This window comes from Rhinatrema bivittatum, chromosome 3 (assembly GCF_901001135.1).
Source record: "Rhinatrema bivittatum chromosome 3, aRhiBiv1.1, whole genome shotgun sequence".
Taxonomy (NCBI): Eukaryota; Metazoa; Chordata; class Amphibia; order Gymnophiona; family Rhinatrematidae; genus Rhinatrema; species Rhinatrema bivittatum.
Genome location: NC_042617.1, coordinates 594090200 through 594112025, shown reverse-complemented (window position 1 = coordinate 594112025; position 21826 = coordinate 594090200). Strand labels below are relative to the sequence as shown.

General features: G+C 45.4%; 1 protein-coding gene across 2 annotated transcripts in view; it reads right to left on the bottom strand.

Moving 5' to 3' along the window:
* LOC115088443 (probable palmitoyltransferase ZDHHC14) overlaps positions 1-21826 on the bottom strand; it is a 400884-nt gene that overhangs the window by 27850 nt on the left and 351208 nt on the right. For both annotated transcript variants that reach the window (XM_029596720.1, XM_029596721.1), the window contains exons 5-8: positions 8806-8854; positions 4234-4336; positions 3421-3530; positions 1482-1587 (exon numbers count right to left, since the gene is read on the bottom strand). In XM_029596720.1, the coding sequence (XP_029452580.1) occupies positions 1482-1587; positions 3421-3530; positions 4234-4336; positions 8806-8854 (368 nt within the window). The remainder of the gene's footprint in view (positions 1-1481; positions 1588-3420; positions 3531-4233; positions 4337-8805; positions 8855-21826) is intronic.

Genomic DNA, 21826 nt, shown 5'->3' with positions numbered 1-21826 from the left:
TGTAATAAGAAAAAAAGGTTGAACTGACCCCCAGCTGAGTTTTTACAATACTGCCCAGTTCTGTTTTAGACTTTCTAAAGAAACGATATGGATTTTCTTCTTTAGAGATAGACAGGGGGAGGGTAATTTTATAACTCCCCAAACAGGGTAAAGTCTGCATTTTCACAGGTAAAGTCTGCCGGGTGTGTGCAGAGATTCGCTCTTCGGAGGGTGTAAGTAGTGTGCATACACTCATGCGAGTCTTTCTTAATCTCAGTACTAACTTTGCTCGGCTTGTGTAAAAGGATGCATGAAACCGGGTTAGACTGCTACGTTTATGTAAACTGAGCCCCGACTGATTCAGCGACAGAACCAAGTTTTATGGATATGCACGGCTTTCAAAATTACTCTAATAGTTGGGGGAAAAGGTGGAGTTTTTCGCCGATTGTTTTTTAGATGGGACAGCAGGCGTAATGAGTACTGCAACTCATAGTCTGTAAACTGAAACTCAAGTCTTCGAACCTTTAAAGGGTATCTGCCGGCACTGTGAACAAATCACGTATGTATCCGGTATCTACTGAAGTTCATTTGCTGTGGTTTTAGGGATTCACTAGCAAAACACAGGAGGCAGGGCCATTGCCAGTCCACATCCCGCCCTGTAATATTCAGGGATACTTCCATGAAAGTTTCAGAGCTATGTTCTGGATATTTTATGCATATTAAATGTAAAGATATCTCATCCATCTGCCACTCAAAACAAGAGTACAAAAATAAATGTTTTCAAGACATCTTTTGTTATTTTCCATGAAAAGAAATTGCATTACACTGCATAAAAACAAAGTCCAATGCAAAATTATTCCTTTATTCTGGAAAACACTGCATTTAATTTTGTGTTTCACAGCAGATAATCAGATTAATTCTTTTGTCAAAAAATATAACATTATTTACATTTCACAGAGTATTGATACAGAAACTTACGACTTTAGAAAAAAAATATTTTACAGTTCTTGATTTGGCAAAAATGCTATTTGTTTTGCTAGAACTTAAAAAAAAAAACCACACCACCTAAAATGCCCAAAAGGAGAGAAAACGTCTCTCTTCTTGCTTTGTTATGTTTCTTGTGGGATCATGGAGGTGTTTGTTGGGCTGCAACACAGTAAACAGAGACGGTGGAGGAAAGCCACAAAACAACATAAAACAGAACCCCTTAGAAATCCCGGGTTAAGGAAATTAAATCTAACAGGAGGATGCTCTGCAAGAAAGCGTAACCTAACTGGTGCATCCTACACTAGATGGAAGCTGACAAGCAATGCCTATTGCTCCTGTGGCTAAGTATATCTTACGATGCAAGCGCGAGCATTGGCACGTTTACTGTGACGTCCCGCCACGTCATCACATGGGAAACGCGACACATTTGGTGGGTTAGTTAGTTAGTTAGATAAGTTCACACGAGCAAGGAGGGAGAGATTCATTCACAGGCAGCACTAGGGGATGGCTCCTACCATATTGCTCTGAGACTGGGTGGCGCCATACATAGTGATTCCATTAGATGGCGCCACTGCTTGCGCTGCGGCGTCTGCTTGCACAACTCCTCTTCTGTCAATAAGGCTAAAAAGTCAGAAAAAAGAAAAATCTAGGTCTGGCATCTAAATAAGAGGTAGGACTGTTTTTAATGTAAAAATGCATTAATATCACACTTTGGAGATACAACGTACACAATGCAGACGGCAGGTGCCTGAACGTGCCCACCTTTGTATGCTCTGAATACCATTTCCGTTCCTTATGGCACCTAACATGATTCAAAGCGTGCAACGACTTGACAGCTCTGATTTCATGATTCTCTTTTATAGAAAATAGTATGTGAAACTTTCACTGAAAGTAAAAAAATAAACCTGCCTTAAGAAAGCAGTAGCTGAAATATACTTCTATGGTTAGGGGTCCTTGAATCACAGGATCTAGGGCTGGATTTACCATTGCTAGCATGCAAGAGCATTTTTATGGCATAACCCCCTCCCCCCCCCCCAACATGTAGATCACCAATTCAGCAACCCCCGCAACCCCCAGTCCCTCCTCTGGTGGACCTGGTTCAGCAACGGAGATAAGAACAAGAAGCTGCTCACAGCCCTGCTCAGGCGGGCGGGGGAGAAGCCCTGTGCGTACTTAGGGTCTTAGCTCCCGCTTCACCCGAGGCTGCTGCCATGAAGTCAGCAGGAGGGAGGAGGCGCTGCTTTCATTCAGCTCCTCTGCACTCAGGGGCCGGGCGCAATGTATAACCCGCAGGCGATAATGAATCACCCAATGCAATGAGGGGATCAGCACTATTCAACGCGAGTCTAATAGCGCTAAGCACATGCAAATGCAGGTGATTGAGGCTATTTGCATTCATTCCAGATGCAAAAAAAAAAAAAAAGTGCGTGTAGGATGCACATTTAGCGCTCAGCAATTAACGCCTGCCTGGGGCGCTCCTTAAACCAGTACAGAAAAGCAGAAAAAACTGCCTCCTCCTGTACTGCCCCCTACTTAATAGCGTTGTGATAGTAAGTAGGAGGAAAACAACATTAAATAAGTTAAAAAATAGGAAACCCCCCCCCCCCACTGGCAGTCGGGTGCAGGAAGCAGACGATGGAATGAGAAGCGTGCGTTTCCTGACCCCCCCTGGCTGAGCAGCGTGCGTTTCCTGACCCCCCCTGGCTGTGCAGCTCTGCAGCGTTCAGGGAACACCGATCAGGCTCGCATCAGCAAGGAGGAGCTAGGGGCGCACAAGCCACCCCCTAATTTAAATATTGCATGGCACCCCCCTGTTCATATTTATTGCATCGGCCCCTCCCTTAGCAGGTGCCCATCCCCCTTGCAAGCAAGCGCTCAGCCCCACCCCAGGAGGAAAGAGTTTGCAGGAATCCCTCCCCCACAGGATTTACGCACGGGGGGGGGGGGGGGGAAGGGTTACACACGCTGGGCCTATTTTCAAAAGGCCCGGCAACGCGCATAAAGCCCGGGACGCCTGTAAGTCCCGGTCCGGGGTGGAGGGCGGGGCCATTGCCGCTGTGTTGAAGGATCGAGTGCCGGCAGGTGCAAAAGGTAAGATAATAATTCTGGTGGGGGTTAGAGTAGGGCTAGGGGAGGAAAGGTTAGGGGAAGGGGTGGGAAGCTCAGGCTAGGGGGAAGGGAACGGGGAAGGCAGCGCGGCTCGGCGCACACTGTGCAGCCCCTTGCGCGCGCCGACCTCTGATTTTATAACTTTTGCGCGCCTGCGTGTGCAAGTTATAAAATCGGGTGTACATGTGCGCGCGCCGGGTAACGCACACACATGTACACCCACACGCACCCTTTTAAAATCTACCCCAAAACGTACAGGATTTGTGAGAAAAGGAAATGAGTCTTGGTATTGTCTAAAATTTGTAAAACCTGAGGTAATTAACGCCCGATATCTGTATAACTTACCTTGGAGCAAGGGGTCCGCACAGTGCAGCACAACAATTAGTAAAGATGTTGCCATAGCTGTATGGATTGTAGTTTTCTTTCCCTCTCTTACTTGACCAAGATCCCTTAATCTGAAAAATAAGAATTTCAGACTGACCATGGAGGTTACACTTCTCTCCATAAGATATTTTGTGGTGAATCTCCTGCCACTCACTCCCTGGCTTGCAATTCTAGTCACAGATAATAACAACACGGTAGCCAGCTCACCCAGTCGGCCCTGCTATTCTGATCTGCATTACTAAGGCCATATCCCAGCTGACAGCCACTGGAGCTGCTCCTCAAACTCATCCTCTTTGCTTCTTCACCATCCCATGCTGTGCAGTGTCACATCCAAGACCCATGAGCTGACCCCCAAGCAGCCATCAGAACCAGTGACGCCACTGCCGAAATATCCAGCTACTTAGGGTCCCACGGCCTTGCCAATCAGCACCTGGCCACTACTGACCCAGTTAGTTTCTGGTACCGACCCAGTCCCCCCCCCCGTGACCTGCTGTGTCACCAGCAACATTCCGTGCAAGCTGTGTACGCACGCACAGGTCGTGAAAATAAGCGCGCACAGGAAAAGCTGGCACGCACAAGAGAAGGAAACTAGCATGTGGTGTTCCAAAGAACCAACGTGCTTACACACACAGCTCACAAAGAATTAGAGAGGACACTTCTTCAGCCCGCTCATACCACTGCATTTCTTATCTCACCCATGCTTGCTCAGATCCCATTACAATAACCACAACAGGTGCACTTCCTGCAAAACCTCTCACAAAGCAGGTAACTTACATCTTCGTTTGTAGTTTGATTGGAGCTTATCAAGTAAGTGTGAAAACCTGAGAGACCAACAATGGACCAAACAGAAAAAAAACAGACCACAGCTTCCAGCACAGTGATTCTGAAGTCAAGGAAAGAACAGGGGAAAACGAAGCAATTCATAGATAGCAAAGCTTAAAACCGTTTGAATGTTCCCACAGGGCGGCAAGAATTGGCACATTTCTGTCATTATAATCCAAAGCTACACACAATGACACATTTGTTAACCAAATGTATACTTGTGCTTTACATTCATTTTTCCTGCTTAATTGTTCCCGACCTCCTTATATCTTTCATCCAAAGGCATCTTCCATAGGCAGTGCAGCACGACTTCCTACCGAATGTAAAAGGTGCCACGCTGGGTGAGACTCAGCAGCCTGTCCAGGGCATTAGGAAATATCTGGCACATTCTACATCCAATCCTTTGCTGCTCATTCCCAGGAATAAGTGATGGGTTCCCCCGAGTCCACCGTGCTAATAACTATTTATGGACTTTTTTTTTTCCAGGAACTTGTCCAAACCCCCTATGATAGATGCCTTGACCAGTATATACATTTATATTTATTCAAATTTGTTACTCGCCTAACACTAGACTGGGTCTAGGCAATGTACAGTAAAATGTACATAAAATAAAACAAAATAGCATACAATAAAAATTAATATACAAGTAAAAAATAAAACAATATATAAAATAAAACTGCATTAAATTACATATAAGCTACCTTAAGTAAGAAAGTCTTTAAAAGACCTCTGAATGTTTTAACAGTCGCATAAATGGAGCTCCATTGGGCCAGGAACAGAAGAGGCATCTTCTCGAGTGATGGAATGTCCAGGGGACCCCTCTGTGAGGAGCACAGATTTCTGGATGATTGATAAATCTTTAAAATGGCATTACACCAGCTTCTGATAACAAATTCCACAGCTTAATTGTGCGTTGAGTGAAAAAATAGTTTCTCCAATTTGTTTTTTAAATTTGTTTTTTGCTCGTTTCACCGAGTGCCCCCTGTATTGTACTATCTGAAAGGGAACTAACCATTCTCTGGTTGCATGTTCCGCACCACTCGTGATTGTATAAACCTTCTCAGATTTCTCTTCTGCAAGCTGCCCTAATCTGCTTCATAAGGCATCCTTTCCATCTACTTTATCATTGTTGTTGCCCTTATCGGTACCTTTCCTAGTTCCATATCTTTCTTGAGATGAGGCGACCAAATTCAAGGTGCAGTAGAATCACAAGGATTATGATAGACTACGTTTTATTCTCCATTTCCTCCTGAATAATTACTAACGTTCTATGACCATCAGCACACACAGAGCTGAGGATTTCAACACACTGCCAACCATCTTACCCAAATCCTTTTTCTGGGTGATGGCTCCCTTTGTGCATCATTTTGCACTTGTGCAGATTAAATTTCATCTGCCATTTAGATGCCCAGTTCCCCAGTCTTGCACGATCCTTCTGCACTTCCTCACAGTTTGCTTAGGTTTAAACTACTATGAATATTTTTGTACCATCTGCAAATTTCATTTGTTGCTCCCTTTTCCAGATCGTTAATGAATAAGTTAAATGCAGATCCCTGGGGCCCTCCAGGATTTACATTTCTTCAGGGGAAAACTGAGCATTTAGTCCTACTCTTTGTTTCCTATCTTAACCAGTTACCAATCCACAGTAAGATATTGCCTCCCATCCCATAACTTTCTAATTTTCTGAGGGACTTTATCAAATGCCTTCTAAAACGCCAAATATTAATTGCCTTACCTTTATCAATATGCTTATTCATATCTTCAAATAATTCTAATAGTTTAATAAGTAAGGCTAAATCCATGTTGACTCTTCCCCATTAAACCCCATTTATCCATATGATCAGTCATTTTGTTCTTAAAAGTAGTAGCCACCATTTTACTTAGCCCTGACATCAGGCTTACTTAGGTTACCCCAGAGTCCTTTTTTTAAAAAAGGCATTATATTTGCTACTTTTCAGTTCTCTGGTACAGAGGCATATTTGTATTACCAGTAAGAGGTCTGACATTTCATTTTTCAGTTTCTTTAGAACTCTGGGATGAATACCATCAGGTCCCGGAGATTTGCTAATATTTAGTTTATCAGTTTGCTTCCAGAGTGACATTGATTTGAAATAGTTCCTCTTAATCATCGCATACAAACAATGGTTTAGGCATGGGTATCTCCCCAGCATCCTCCTCAGTAAAGACCACAGCAAATAATTTATTTAGTTTTTCTGCCATGACCTTATCCCTCCCTGAGTGCCCTTTTATCCCTCAGTCATCTAATGGCCCACACAGGTTTCTTGTGTTTAATTTGAAAAAAGTTTATACTATTAGCTTGTGCCTCTGGCTTTCTCCATGACTGACCCCTATATCGGTATAAAATCAGGCAGCAGGTGTAAAGTACATCAGTATATTGGATTATCACTCATGAAAATAAGACAATCATGTCTGTGGTTCAAGGTCAAAGGCACTATCGTAGGAATAGTACAATCCATATAATACTGCACTAAAAGTCAGCATAATTCCCTCAGTCAATATTTTGAGGATAGCTCACTTATCATGGTGTACTAAGGGTTTTCTTCCATTCTATGTTTATGGGGAGAAATCTTAAAAAATTGGGCCCAAATAGTCAATTTTAAAAACTGTTAGCCAACAGAACTAGCTGACTGTAACCTTCTTCTAAATAAATTATATATAATTTGTACTGTAACTAGTATTCCTGCAATAATGGAATTGCATGGGTGACAGTCTCTAATTTTTATATTTGAACTGTTGAATTTCTGATCACTCAATTCTCCTTTAAGAGAAGGCATCCATGAATCATTTCTGGATCTCTCTCTCTAAAATAATATAGTATTGGAGAACACTGGTTTTATTATGTATTCCATATATATAACTCATTCCAGGAAAATATAAGTAGACTTCAGCAAGTGAACACAATTTGATCTCTCTAAATGTATGCATAAGTACCATCCACCTTGAGTTCACTGAATGAGTGATGAATTATTGTGGCAGCATGCTGAGCTCCAGGAGATGAAATCACACAAGTGAAGTTTCAAAATGATTTACACGTGCAAATGTAACTACTATTGTAGCAATTTTCAAAAGACATTTATGCATGTAAAGTGCACATACGCGAGCAAATCCTATGGACAGTTCAAGGGCATATACTGTAGCACTTACTCGAGTATATCCCAGTTTTACTCGTGTAAATGCTTTTTAAAATCAGGCCTATCAACTTTTACTGATTACTATTTCCATATGAAGAGGACACAGCACTTGTAAGGTTTACAAAGTCTTTCTTTGAATTTTAGGTGCCAGCTTTGCTTCAATACAAGACCTCTCTGTTTCCGTAACTTTGGGCAATGCGTGGGGTATTGCCTTGTAATCTCACATGAACACTTATTTCATGCTTCACAGTCCCACGGCTGGGTTGCTAACAAACCCTTCCAGAAGAGTACAAATGACATTTTTTTTTAAATCACAGCTTTCATTTTTTGAATCTTTTTTTGGAAAATAAGGATATGTTTAATAACATTTGGTGTAAACTGGTTAGGGGGAAGAAGCACAGGGGAATGAAAGTGAAATGAGCATTATTTCCATTGCTTTTAAAGAGAAATGAGGGATAGCATTCTAAAATTAATAACAACTTAAAATAATTTCTATCCTACAGGGAAACTAACCTTATAAGATCATGTCTGTGTGTCTGTCTGTCGCATCTCACAAGTTCCCCTACCCTGCGCTCAATAGCTTGAATCATTCCTTCAATTTCATTTAAATTTCTGCCACCCACTGACCCCCAGCTCAAATTATTTATGCGTTCTTGATTTCTCCGACATTTACGGGCCAATTTTAAAAGCAATGCAGGCGTAAAAGTCGGGGTTACGGGTACGGCACATTTTATAAAAGGGCCCGATATGCGCCGAGCCTGAAAAAAGGGGAGGACCGGGGGTGGGGTCTGGGCAGGGAGGGGAGGGCCGGTCCAGCGCCAATAGACATTGTCCGGGGGAAGCACACCCTGGCAGCTCCGGAGGAGCAGTATCACAATAAAAGATTTGGGGAGAGTTAGGATAGGTTTAGAGGTCGGAGAGGAGAGGGTAAGAGGGAGGAAGGTTAGGGTTAGGGAAGGTCCCTCCCAGTCCATTCCTTCATTGGAATGAACTGGGAGGGAACTGGGAAAAACCAAAATTGCGTTGCCGCGGGTAAATTAAAAAATACCCCTCTGCGCGCGCGATTTGTGGGCACGTGCAGACGTGGATGTTAAAATCCAGCGCGCATGCACGTGCCGACGGCGCACACACACGGACACAAGCGCGCACCTTTCAAACTCTACCCCTTAGAATCCGGCCTTCCGTTCTATTTCCTACGGGGAAACACTGTGATGTCACTGAACATTTTGAAAGCCGCCCTGCCTTTTTTCAGTCGTCAGAGCTGAATACAAATTTCTGTAAGAAAGAAGGAAACTTAGGCATCCATCATAAAATGTTCGCTCATCTCCTTGTTTTTTCCAGAAATGATTGCAAAGTTTCATGAAAAGGATATCTTGCAGGACTGTCCTTCAGGGCACTGAGGAACCCTGCTTGCTGTGAGCCTGTCAAAATAAATTAATAGCAAGTTTAACCCAAACTCATTTCAAAAATAAACTTATCTTGCTGAAAGTTTCCCTCCACACAGACCATTAAGATATTTACTGCCGTGTCTATTAGGAATAAATATGAAGAACCTGTGTCAGTTTAATTAGGAAATAACTGGAGGGCACTATCCAGTAACCTGGGGAGAGGCCAAATTATCACTGACTGTTCCCGATTAAAGTTATGTGGCCACCTTTAGCTGGATAAAGGCTATCGTTTGACTATAACTGTTTAGGTTTAGTTATCCAGACCCGTGTGGCTGAATCAAGGTCCCCCTCCCCCCGCCCACACACACACAGGTAAACGAGGGTGCGTCTGGGCCGAGACGCCACCCCACAAACCCCTTTGATATCTGTTTTTACACGTTCCAGGGGTCTGGGCCAACCCTCCCCCCGCTCCCAATTTCTAGCAACATTTAGATGATCCAGCCCTCCTGTGCCTCCTTCCCCAACCCTAACCTTCCCCCATACCATTTACATTCTACATTTTCTGCCCGGATTGTGGCAGGGCTGCTAGTGCTAGTGCTTTCTTCATTGTGGCAGGGCTGCTAGTGCTAGTGCTTTCTTCATTGTGGCAGGGCTGCTAGTGCTAGTGCTTTCTTCATTGTGGCAGGCTGCTAGTGCTTTCTTCATTGTGGCAGGGCTGCTAGTGCTAGTGCGTTCTTCATTGTGGCAGGCTGCTAGTGCTTTCTTCATTGTGGCAGGGTGCTAGTGATTTCTTCATTGTGGCAGGGCTGCTAGTGCTAGTGCTTTCTTCATTGTGGCAGGGTGCTAGTGCTTTCTTCATTGCGGCAGGGCTGCTAGTGCTAGTGCTTTCTTCATTGCGGCAGGGTGCTAGTGCTAGTGCTTTCTTCATTGCGGCAGGCTGCTAGTGCTAGTGCTTTCTTCATTGCGGAAGGGCTGCTAGTGCTTTCTTCATTGTGGCAGGGCTGCTAGTGCTAGTGCTTTCTTCATTGTGGCAGGGTGCTAGTGCTTTCTTCATTGCGGCAGGGTGCTAATGCTAGTGCTTTCTTCATTGTGGCAGGCTGCTAGTGCTTTCTTTATTGCGGCAGGGTGCTAGTGCTAGTGCTTTCTTTATTGCGGAAGGGCTGCTAGTGCTTTCTTCATTGTGGCAGGGCTGCTAGTGCTAGTGCTTTCTTCATTGCGGCAGGCTGCTAGTGCTTTCTTTATTGCGGCAGGGTGCTAGTGCTTTCTTCATTGCGGCAGGCTGCTAGTGCTAGTGCTTTCTTTATTGCGGCAGGGTGCTAGTGCTTTCTTCATTGCGGCAGGCTGCTAGTGCTAGTGCTTTCTTCATAGCGGCAGGCTGCTAGTGCTTTCTTCATTGTGGCAGGGTGCTAGTGCTTTCTTCATTGCGGCAGGCTGCTAGTGCTAGTGCTTTCTTTATTGTGGCAGGGTGCTAGTGCTTTCTTCATTGCGGCAGGCTGCTAGTGCTTTCTTTATTGCGGCAGGGCTGTTAGTGCTTTCTTTATTGCGGCAGGCTGCTAGTGCTAGTGCTTTCTTTATTGCGGCAGGGTGCTAGTGCTTTCTTCATTGCGGCAGGGTGCTAGTGTTTCTTCATTGTGGCAGGGTGCTAGTGATAGTGCTTTCTTCATTGCAGCAGGGTGCTAGTGCTTTCTTCATTGTGGCAGGCTGCTAGTGCTAGTGCTTTCTTCATTGCGGCAGGCTGCTAGTGCTTTCTTCATTGCGGCAGGGTGCTAGTGCTTTCTTTATTGCGGCAGGCTGCTAGTGCTAGTGCTTTCTTTATTGCGGCAGGGTGCTAGTGCTAGTGCTTTCTTCATTGTGGCAGGGCTGCTAGTGCTTTCTTTCATTGCTGTGTCATCCATGCTGAAAGCCTCAGCCATCCATGGAGGCTGGGCCTGGCAAAACCCCTTGTTTAGCTGCTTGGGTGGGGGGAGGGGGCTTTGATTCAGACCACCAGACCTTTTTTATTTTTGTTTTTTTAAGTCTCGCATGGCAAACGGTTAGTTCTATGGTTATCCAGTCACACACGGTCAGATAACTTTATACCTGTTCCGAGCAGACCTAAAGTTATCTGCCTTAAGGGGTTGTAGCTGAAAATTGGCTAAAATAGCCAAATAACTTTATCCAACCCTGGAGTGCCCCAGAACACCTCCTTTTAATGAGGTAACTCAATATCCAGCTAAAATTTAGTTGGATAAGTGGCTTAATATTCAAAAACATTGCCAAGTTATCTGACTAAATGCCCCTGTGATGTTTTAACTGTGTCATCAAACATTGGCCGATCTTTGTAATATGAAACTTTCCTTTATTTACAGGAGGGAACTTTTATATTCATTCTTCACTTAAGCTGGAATGCTTGAAATTAAATGTATTAAAAATTCAGTTATGTTCTTTAAATACAGTGAAGGGAATATACATGAAATGCGATACACATCTTTTCAAATGTTAGATGAGAACCAAATACCTAAACATAACATTGTAAGCATTTTGTGCTCAGAGAGCTAAAATATTGTCAACTATCTGTGCCAGGTAAAAGAAAAATCTTTAAATTCTACATATTAACTCTCTCTGGTTGACTCTCTCAGAAAACGATATATACAATGTTATCTGTAAAACTTCTATTCTCAAAATAAAATCAAGGTTACAAAAAACGTAACTAACAATTGAAGTTGGCAAATGCAGTGTTACAAGTGCAAAACCCATAATCAGGATTTTGAGGCCTGTGGAAATCTTTGAATTAAAAAATCTCAATCCTTTACTACCAAAGCACAAATTATAGGGATGTATAGGAAAAAATTTGTTTTCTTTCATTCATTCGTTTCATGGGGACCTAAATTCATTTCATTAGTTTCAAAATAAAAACAAATTGTCATTAAAATCAATGGAGGAAGCACTGCAGCCTATTTTGGGCTTCAGAATTGGGGTCTTCATCAATTCTCATGAAACTTGTGGGAAGAAATCATCAGGAGAAGGAAAGAACAAGGAACCTAGACTGATGCAAAGTGGCACCAAAAATAGTATGAAAAGCCTAAAGCTCCACAAAAAGACCAAGCGACACCAGCATTGGCAACAGTTATCCAGGGCACCTTCAGAGGGGCAAAGAAAAAAAAGCTAGTGTGTGAAGAAGATCCCAAGGCTCCAAAAGAGGGTACCAGCAACAGTGGTATGAACCCTTGATGGCAGAATGCAAGGCAAAGTGGCACAAAATGTGGTATCGGCATCCTAAGGCACCATGAAGGAGGAATGAAGCAGAAAAGGTGGCAGAAAAACCCCAAGGCACTGATAAAGAGTGGCATCAAGACACCAAATTAACATGAAAGGTGCAAAACTGCCCCCTAGATTAGCAGGAACACCCCAAAGTGTAAGGTCTGGGCATGACAGCAAGACTGAGTGGCACAAAAACATCCAAGGTATAGCATGAGGAATATAGCAGCAAGGCAGAGTGGCATGGGAGATGTCACTCATTCTGCTGAAGCATTTGCCAATTATCAGATTCAGTACAAGAGAATGAAGTGTGATAAGTATAATTTTCTTGATGTAAACCTTTATTACATTCCCTGCTTGAACGTGATCTAACTGCTGGGTGGAATTTTGATTTTCATGGGAAATGGGCTTTCCAAATGAAACTATTATAACATTCAGAACATGTAAATGGTTTCTAATGAGTGTGGTTTGGTATTTCTGGTAAGTTATGAGGGTTGCTTTATTTATAAACCTTTCCCTATATTCCATAGCTGAACCTTAGCTGTTCCATTTCTTGATTTTCTGTTTTTTCATGAGTTCTCGCTCACTAATGTAACTTTTATCACTTTCAGAAAATCAGAATGGTTTCTCTTCAGCATCTTTTCTCTTCTGTCTGTATTTCTTCCTTCTAAGAGCTTTTGTGGACAAACCATCCTAATAAAATCATCCATCAAACAGATTGGGAGAACCAAGCTGGGACTATGGAAGAGTTGAAGAAAACTATACAAGAAACCTGTTTCTTTTGTCTTTTTTCATGTTTTTGTTCTGGGGACAAAATATCCCAATACAACAAGCTAAGAAGAAAGCTAGTGTGGAAAGAACACCCCCAAAGCTCCAAAAGTGGATACCAACAACACTTTCCTAGTAAATTGTGATCGTTACTTTATTAAGAAAGCTTTTCCTATATTCTGTAGCTGAACATTGGCTGTTCCATTTCTTGATTTTCTGGTTTCCTTGATTTTCTGGGGTATGGCAGCTAGGCATGAGACTGAAAGTCCATGGTAGAAGAAACTTGTTTTGTCTTTTTTTCATTTTTGTTCTGAGGACAAAACACCCCAGTAAAACAAAAACAGGGTAAGAGAACCAGGTAGGATCACTGTAGAGGGGTTAGAACAAAACAAAGAACCATAAATAGGTAGATGGGGGAGGAGAAATTTTCTTTTTAATTTTTAACTTTTTTCCTGGGGTACATCAACACTGGACTGGTCTGGTGCTGCAGTACTCACACAGAGCAAAATAAAAAACACTCTGACTGGCACTGCTTGTCTGCTGCAACTATCCCCCACTCCCACCCACACCCAGACCCTTCCCAGGGGAGAAAAGAAATCAGCAGTAAAGTGCCACTCCTGGCTTCTTGGGACTGTTTTCCTTTCTCAGAGCATGAGACCAGTGCAGCAAGTACTGTAGCAGCTGGCAATCAAAGTATTTTTCTAAAGTTGAAGACCAAGAGAATTTTAAAGTTCTGAACAATACTCTGTGAGAGCAGAGCCTAATATATAGCCTCCTTCCAGAACAAAGAAGAAATCTGTAGTACTTCTTGCACATGTCCAGACTCCTGACACTGGATCCAGAGAGCAGCAAAAGGCTAGAATAGAAAAATGCTGCACTCTGATACGTTGTCTCTGTGGTCTCCTTGCTAACGAGTTCTGCCCAGTGCCCATCAGTCTATGATGAGGCTGCCAGGTCACACATGACTTACAGGGAAGGGCTGGTTGCTATTCCCACAGTGAAGGACTGGCTGGCTGCTTTAGTGGCTTACTTACAATCACTAACTGGCATTGCAACCGTTCCCCAATCCCCTTAGACTACAATGGCCCATAGAAAGGAATCGGGGATAAAAGGAATGAAATGAAATGAATAGGTTTTCATTTGTGAGATGGCCCCCATTCATTTCGGGGCCCCTCATGAATGAAACAAATGGGCTGCATTCATTTCAGATGTCACATTAATTTTAAATGAATGCACAAATTACCACAGTCCCAATAAACATCATGCTACTAGAATTTTAGTATTTTTAACAGCATGGAGGCTGATTAGCATTGATTATAATGTGTGTCCCTTCCTCATATACACTTCTGCAGCAACTTTAAAATCTAATTATGAACCTTGTCTTCGGTTACTGATACATGAGATTTTTTATAGCTTGTGATACTCTTAGTTGGAAAATCTTAACATGAGGGTCAGTACTAGAGTCTGGAGAAGACAAAAACAATCTCTCAAACCTTTCAGGTCACATAGAAAATTAATCAGTTCCACTAAAAACTTTTAACAATTTCCCAAAAACTCTCTCCTAAAGTCTCTTATAAGAGTATTAAAAACAAGAAGTTGTTATTGGGGGATCCACAGGTTGGAGCAGGAATACTTGGGACTGGTACCATACAGAGGACCTTTCTGGAAGCCTCTTTTTGAATGTAATGAGGAAAGTGTTTTATTTTTATTGTATTTTACGGCAGCGATTTTCAAACTGTGCATTTTGGTACAAGCTTGGTAGGTACTTTTTACCTGCAGACCTTGCCCCAATTTTCAAAGCAAAAGTATAAACCTACATTTGCTTTGAAATGTATCTTGGGTAGAAAGTACCCTTGGAAATTTGTATGTGCTTTTTCTGCCAGTACCTTTTCATGGAAACTAATGCATATAAGAGTCAAAAATTAAATCTATATTTGTTCTGTTCCTTCCTTAACCAAACACACACTTGGAACATCTTCTCTTAATGCAGCTAAAAGTGTTTGTGTGCCTGAAAGGGGAAACCTCTTCGGAGTAGGGATTTCTACATTTCAACCATCAAAGTTGTAAAGAAATAAGATTCCAGCCTGAATGCTCCGGCCAGAGGTATCCTTAGCCATGGGCACACAAGGCTCCTACGCCAAATCTGGGGGTCAGTTCCCCAACCCAAATCTCAAACAGTCGTTCTGTTTACTGCTCCTCCATGCAGTCTGCAAGGAACAGGAAGGGCAGGGAAGCAGTCGTGTTCTCATCTGCAGTGCCTGCTCCGGACCTGCCCCCTCCATGCAGTCTGCAAGGAACAGGAAGGGCAGGGAAGCAGTCGTGTTTTCTCATCTGCAGTGTCTGCTCCGGACCAGCCCCCTCCATGCAGTCTGCAAGGAACAGGAAGGGCAGGGAAGCAGTCGTGTTCTCATCTGCAGTGCCTGCTCCGGACCTGCCCCCTCCATGCAGTCTGCAAGGAACAGGAAGGGCAGGGAAGCAGTCGTGTTCTCATCTGCAGTGTCTGCTCCAGACCTGCCCCCTCCATGCAGTCTGCAAGGAACAGGAGAGGCAGGGAAGCAGTCGTGTTCTCATCTGCAGTGTCTGCTCCGGACCTGCCCCCTCCATGCAGTCTGCAAGGAACAGGAGAGCAGGGAAGCAGTCGTGTTCTCATCTGCAGTGTCTGCTCCAGACCTGCCCCCTTCATGCAGTCTGCAAGGAACAGGAAGGGCAGGGAAGCAGTCGTGTTCTCATCTGCAGTGTCTGCTCCGGACCTGCCCCCTCCATGCAGTCTGCAAGGAACAGGAGAGGCAGGGAAGCAGTCGTGTTCTCATCTGCAGTGCCTGCTCCGGACCTGCCCCCTCCATGCAGTCTGCAAGGAACAGGAGAGGCAGGGAAGCAGTCGTGTTTTCTCATCTGCAGCGCCTGCTCCGGACCTGCCCCCTCCATGCAGTCTGCAAGGAACAGGAAGGGTAGGGAAGCAGTCGTGTTCTCATCTGCAGTGCCTGCTCCGGACCTGCCCCCTCCATGCAGTCTGCAAGGAACAGGAAGGGCAGGGAAGCAGTCGTGTTCTCATCTGCAGTGTCTGCTCCGGACCTGCCCCCTCCATGCAGTCTGCAAGGAACAGGAGAGGCAGGGAAGCAGTCGTGTTCTCATCTGCAGTGCCTGCTCCAGACCTGCCCCCTTCATGCAGTCTGCAAGGAACAGGAAGGGCAGGGAAGCAGTCGTGTTCTCATCTGCAGTGTCTGCTCCGGACCTGCCCCCTCCATGCAGTCTGCAAGGAACAGGAGAGGCAGGGAAGCAGTCGTGTTCTCATCTGCAGTGCCTGCTCCGGACCTGCCCCCTCCATGCAGTCTGCAAGGAACAGGAGAGGCAGGGAAGCAGTCGTGTTTTCTCATCTGCAGCGCCTGCTCCGGACCTGCCCCCTCCATGCAGTCTGCAAGGAACAGGAAGGGTAGGGAAGCAGTCGTGTTCTCATCTGCAGTGTCTGCTCCGGACCTGCCCCCTCCATGCAGTCTGCAAGGAACAGGAAGGGCAGGGAAGCAGTCGTGTTCTCATCTGCAGTGTCTGCTCCGGACCTGCCCCCTCCATGCAGTCTGCAAGGAACAGGAAGGGCAGGGAAGCAGTCGTGTTCTCATCTGCAGTGCCTGCTCCGGACCTGCCCCCTCCATGCAGTCTGCAAGGAACAGGAGAGGCAGGGAAGCAGTCGTGTTCTCATCTGCAGTGCCTGCTCCGGACCTGCCCCCTCCATGCAGTCTGCAAGGAACAGGAGAGGCAGGGAAGCAGTCGTGTTCTCATCTTCAGTGCCTGCTCCGGACCTGCCCCCTCCATGCAGTCTGCAAGGAACAGGAAGGGCAGGGAAGCAGTGGTGTTCTCATCTGCAGTGCCTGCTCCGGACCTGCCCCCTCCATGCAGTCTGCAAGGAACAGGAAGGGCAGGGAAGCAGTCGTGTTTTCTCATCTGCAGTGTCTGCTCCAGACCTGCCCCCTCCATGCAGTCTGCAAGGAACAGGAAGGGCAGGGAAGCAGTCGTGTTCTCATCTGCAGTGTCTGCTCTGGACCTGCCCCCTCCAAGCAGTCTGCAAGGAACAGGAAGGGCAGGGAAGCAGTGGTGTTCTCATCTGCAGTGCCTGCTCCGGACCTGCCCCCTCCATGCAGTCTGCAAGGAACAGGAAGGGCAGGGAAGCAGTCGTGTTTTCTCATCTGCAGTGTCTGCTCCAGACCTGCCCCCTCCATGCAGTCTGCAAGGAACAGGAGAGGCAGGGAAGCAGTCGTGTTCTCATCTGCAGTGTCTGCTCCGGACCTGCCCCCTCCATGCAGTCTGCAAGGAACAGGAAGGGCAGGGAAGCAGTCGTGTTCTCATCTGCAGTGCCTGCTCCGGACCTGCCCCCTCCATGCAGTCTGCAAGGAACAGGAAGGGCAGGGAAGCAGTCGTGTTTTCTCATCTGCAGTGTCTGCTCCAGACCTGCCCCCTCCATGCAGTCTGCAAGGAACAGGAGAGGCAGGGAAGCAGTCGTGTTCTCATCTGCAGTGTCTGCTCCGGACCTGCCCCCTCCATGCAGTCTGCAAGGAACAGGAAGGGCAGGGAAGCAGTCGTGTTCTCATCTGCAGTGCCTGCTCCGGACCTGCCCCCTCCATGCAGTCTGCAAGGAACAGGAAGGGTAGGGAAGCAGTCGTGTTCTCATCTGCAGTGCCTGCTCCGGACCTGCCCCCTCCATGCAGTCTGCAAGGAACAGGAGAGGCAGGGAAGCAGTCGTGTTCTCATCTGCAGTGCCTGCTCCGGACCTGCCCCCTCCATGCAGTCTGCAAGGAACAGGAAGGGCAGGGAAGCAGTCGTGTTTTCTCATCTGCAGTGTCTGCTCCAGACCTGCCCCCTCCATGCAGTCTGCAAGGAACAGGAGAGGCAGGGAAGCAGTCGTGTTCTCATGTACAGTGCCTGCTCCGGACCTGCCCCTTCTCCTGGGGGTTTTGATATCAGATTTCTTATGGATCGCTAAGATACAGGCAGCATGTGGGGAGAAAGCGGAGGGGAAGAGTTGGACAATGTTTCCTGTCTACATTACTCTCATCCCCACCCACTCTGGCACTGCAACTGCTGCATCCTGTGACCCCAGAATGGGAGAGGAAGAAGGAAATATAATCAGGGAGCTGTAAGTGATTGATAGGGAGGAAGAATAGGTACGAGCTGAAAGGGAGTGAGGTGAAGAAGAGGTGAATACTGGTGGTGCAAGGGATGGGTCACATGAGAGAAGGAGCTGGCACAAAAGGGGGTGAATGCTGATCAGGGCATAAAGAGGGGTAAATACTGGAGGGAACACAAAAAGGAGAGGTGAATGTTGTTTCCTCTCCTGGACATCAGCAATGAAAACTGGAACTGACTGGGGTGATAACAGACAGCCAGGGTATTTGGTGGGGTGAAAGAGCATGAAAGAAGAAGATTATCTTAGTGAAAGAAAGAAAGTCAGAGGTGGAGACAGAGATGACGAGCCACAGATGGTATTGGGGGGGGGGGGGGGAGAGAGGTGGTGATACTGAGTTTGTGTGAGAGAGCCAGAGGAGGTGAAGGGGGAGGGAGAGGCAATGAATATGGTGACAGAGAGCCAGAAGGAGCGATGGGTGTGTAGGAAGAGAGAGAGAGAAGCAGAGGTAGTGACGGGGTGGATGGGAGGAGAGACAACCAAAGGTAGTGATAGGAAAGTCAGAAGGGGTGATGAAGGGAGCATTTATTGAGGGGGAGAAGGGGCGTATATTCAAGGAGATGACTGTGACAGAGAGAGGGTGATGGGGAGAAGATAATTGGGGTGAGTCAGCAGAGGGATGATGGGATGAAGGAGAGAAACTGGATGGCTGTGAGAACGTGAGAGGTGGCGAGTTACACAAAATGGCTGAGGGAATGAGGAAATCAGTGAGGGGATCATGGGGAGTAGTGAGAAGGGAGCCACATAGCAGGAGACTGATCAGAGGAAGGTGAGAGGTGGCGAGTTACACAAAATGGCTGAGGGAATGAGGAAATCAGTGAGGGGATCATGGGGAGTAGTGAGAAGGGAGCCACATAGCAGGAGACTGATCAGAGGAGGGTGAGAGGTGGCGAGTTACACAAAATGGCTGAGGGAATGAAGAAATCAGTGAGGGGATCATGGGGAGTAGTGAGAAGGGAGCCACATAGCAGGAGACTGATCAGAGGAAGGTGAGAGGTGGCGAGTTACACAAAATGGCTGAGGGAATGAGGAAATCAGTGAGGGGATCATGGGGAGTAGTGAGAAGGGAGCCACATAGCAGGAGACTGATCAGAGGAGGGTGAGAGGTGGCAAGTTACACAAAATGGCTGAGGGAATGAGGAAATCAGTGAGGGGATCATGGGGAGTATTGAGAAGGGAGCCACATAGCAGGAGACTGATCAGAGGAGGGTGAGAGGTGGTGAGTTACATAAAATGGCCGAGGGAATGAGGAAATCAGTGAGGGGATCATGGGGAGTAGTGAGAAGGGAGCCACATAGCAGGAGACTGATCAGAGGAGGGTGAGAGGTGGTGAGTTACATAAAATGGCTGAGGGAATGAGGAAATCAGTGAGGGGATCATGGGGAGTAGTGAGAAGGGACCCACATAGCAGGAGACTGATCAGAGGAGGGTGAGAGGTGGCGAGTTACACAAAATGGCTGAGGGAATGAGGAAATCAGTGAGGGGATCATGGGGAGTAGTGAGAAGGGAGCCACATAGCAGGAGACTGATCAGAGGAGGGTGAGGGGAGAGTTGGGGAAGTGATGTGTTAGGACAGGAAGAACTGGCCTGTGAGAAATGAAGGAGGGATGATTTCCAAATGTGAATGAAGTGATAATGATGTAAGGCTGAGATTTAGAGGCAGAGAAAAATGAAATGATGAAAGAAAAACAGATATCAAAGAGGGGAAGGAAGTGATGAAGACAGGAGAGAAAAGGAAGACAAAATGAAAGAGAGACCAAGATCAATTTAAAAGCAATTCTACCTAGATAAAAGCTATTTATTTTCAGTTTAGATACTGGGTTATGTAACTCGGTGATCTAATAGCGGTATGGCTCTGTGGGAGGCTGAGTGGTCCCGTACAGGTTTAAAGGGGGAAAACAGGGTCCTGGAGTAAAATGGATTCTCTGTAGGCTGTGATGGCTTGTATTGGATCCATGTAATTATCATCCAGAAATGCTATATATGAATAATTCCTCTGATGTGACATCTGAAGGAAGGATGTCTATGGTTCTAAAAATCATATACAATGGGCTCCTTATTCAGAGACAGTCCAGCTAGCAAAGTTAGTCAGATAAACTTATCCAGCTAACGTTGGAGACATGTTTGATAATGAAACTGCACTATCTATAGCCGCCAAGCTTTAGGACAGCTCTTTGGCCCAACCAGATGTAGCTCGCTAAGTCATCCGGCTAACTCTAAATATTGGAGTTAGTCTGCTAACTCAACTCCTCCCAGTTATGTCCCTGGAACACCCCTAACTTATACGGTCATTCATCAAAATGCGTTATGGCGTTAACGCACGCAATAACTCATTAACGCATGCGATAATAATGTTACCACATGGCAGAATTGCAAATTTTTTTGAAGGGGTCGGATTGGGGAGTGGTTTGAGCTGGACAAATTAAAACGAGGGCCATCATCACATGTTTTTAGTGCCGGAAATAACTACATCTTTTTCCCTGGTGATAAGCCCAAAATGGCCATTATGCAATTTGAGTTGAAGATTGCAAATTGCATTTCAGCCATTTCTGGGAGTGGGGGAGTGAGAGAGATAGAGAGAGAAAGAGAGGCCTTCACAGTATGCAACTATTTATATCTCTATAGGAGAGCCACTTAATAGCTCGAGGAGAGGTGCTGTGGTGGCTTAGGGCCAATTTTACATGCAGAGTGAGACATATGAACAGCACAGTAGACCTCGGTGAAGATATGACGTCATTTGGAGGAGGAAAATCTCACTAAGTTGAGATTTCTACTATGTTCTCTCACCCTAGCATGAGAGTACCCTATTATAGAGTCCATCAAGCTAAGGTGAGAGAACATTGTAAAATATCATCTTTGTGAGACTTTCCCCACTCCAAATGACGTCAAATCTTCACCGAGGGGTAATGCGATGTTCATACATCTTACTCTGCATGTAAAATTGGCTCCTAAACCCTAAGCCACCACCAGCACCTCACCTCGAGCTATCAGTTGGCCCTCCTATAGAGATATAAATAGTTGACTACTATAAAGGCCTTATAAATATTCTCTCTCTATCTCCCCTATGCGAAGTGCAGTAATTCTAAAATTACCATAAACATGCCACTTTTTCTTACTCCAAGGATTATTCATGCATTATTATAGCATTTTGATGAATCTAGGGGTTAGCCGGCTAAATTCTAGATGCCTAATTTATTAGCCGGCTAGAATTTAGCCAGATATTTATTTATTTAGGGTTTTTCTATGCCGGCATTCATGATACAATCACATCATGCTGGTTTACAAATAACAGGGGGTGTAATAACTTAGAACCTTGAACGAAGAGAATCAATGCAGTTACAATAAAACAAGGCTGCTCAACTGGGAGGAGAAGAAACAAAGCTATATTAACTTAACAGAGAGAGGTATAATTATTTACAGTATTCTGAAGTGTCTTTCTATAGTTGATGCTGAGAACCAGTTAGTGTCTGGAAAGGCTTGTTTAAACAACCATGTCTTAAGCCTTTTTCTGAATGTTAGAAGGCATGTCCCCAAATATTCCCTCAAGCCTACCTGGATTCTGGGGTTTCTGGGAGTTTTATCGCCAAGGATCTTGTGCGTTGATGTTACATCCTGACTAAACCTTTGGACACTGTGCTCTCCATATCCACAGTCACCGGGGAGACTCTAACCGGCCATGTCACCCACTGCACAGCACCCCTTCTGCTGCAAATCGGTGTTCTCCATCAGGAGCAAATCCGCTTATACATCCTTCCTGGGGCGATCAAGCAGGTCATTCTTTATATCTGTGAAGTACACTATGAGTATCTGGTAATGCCATTTGGCTT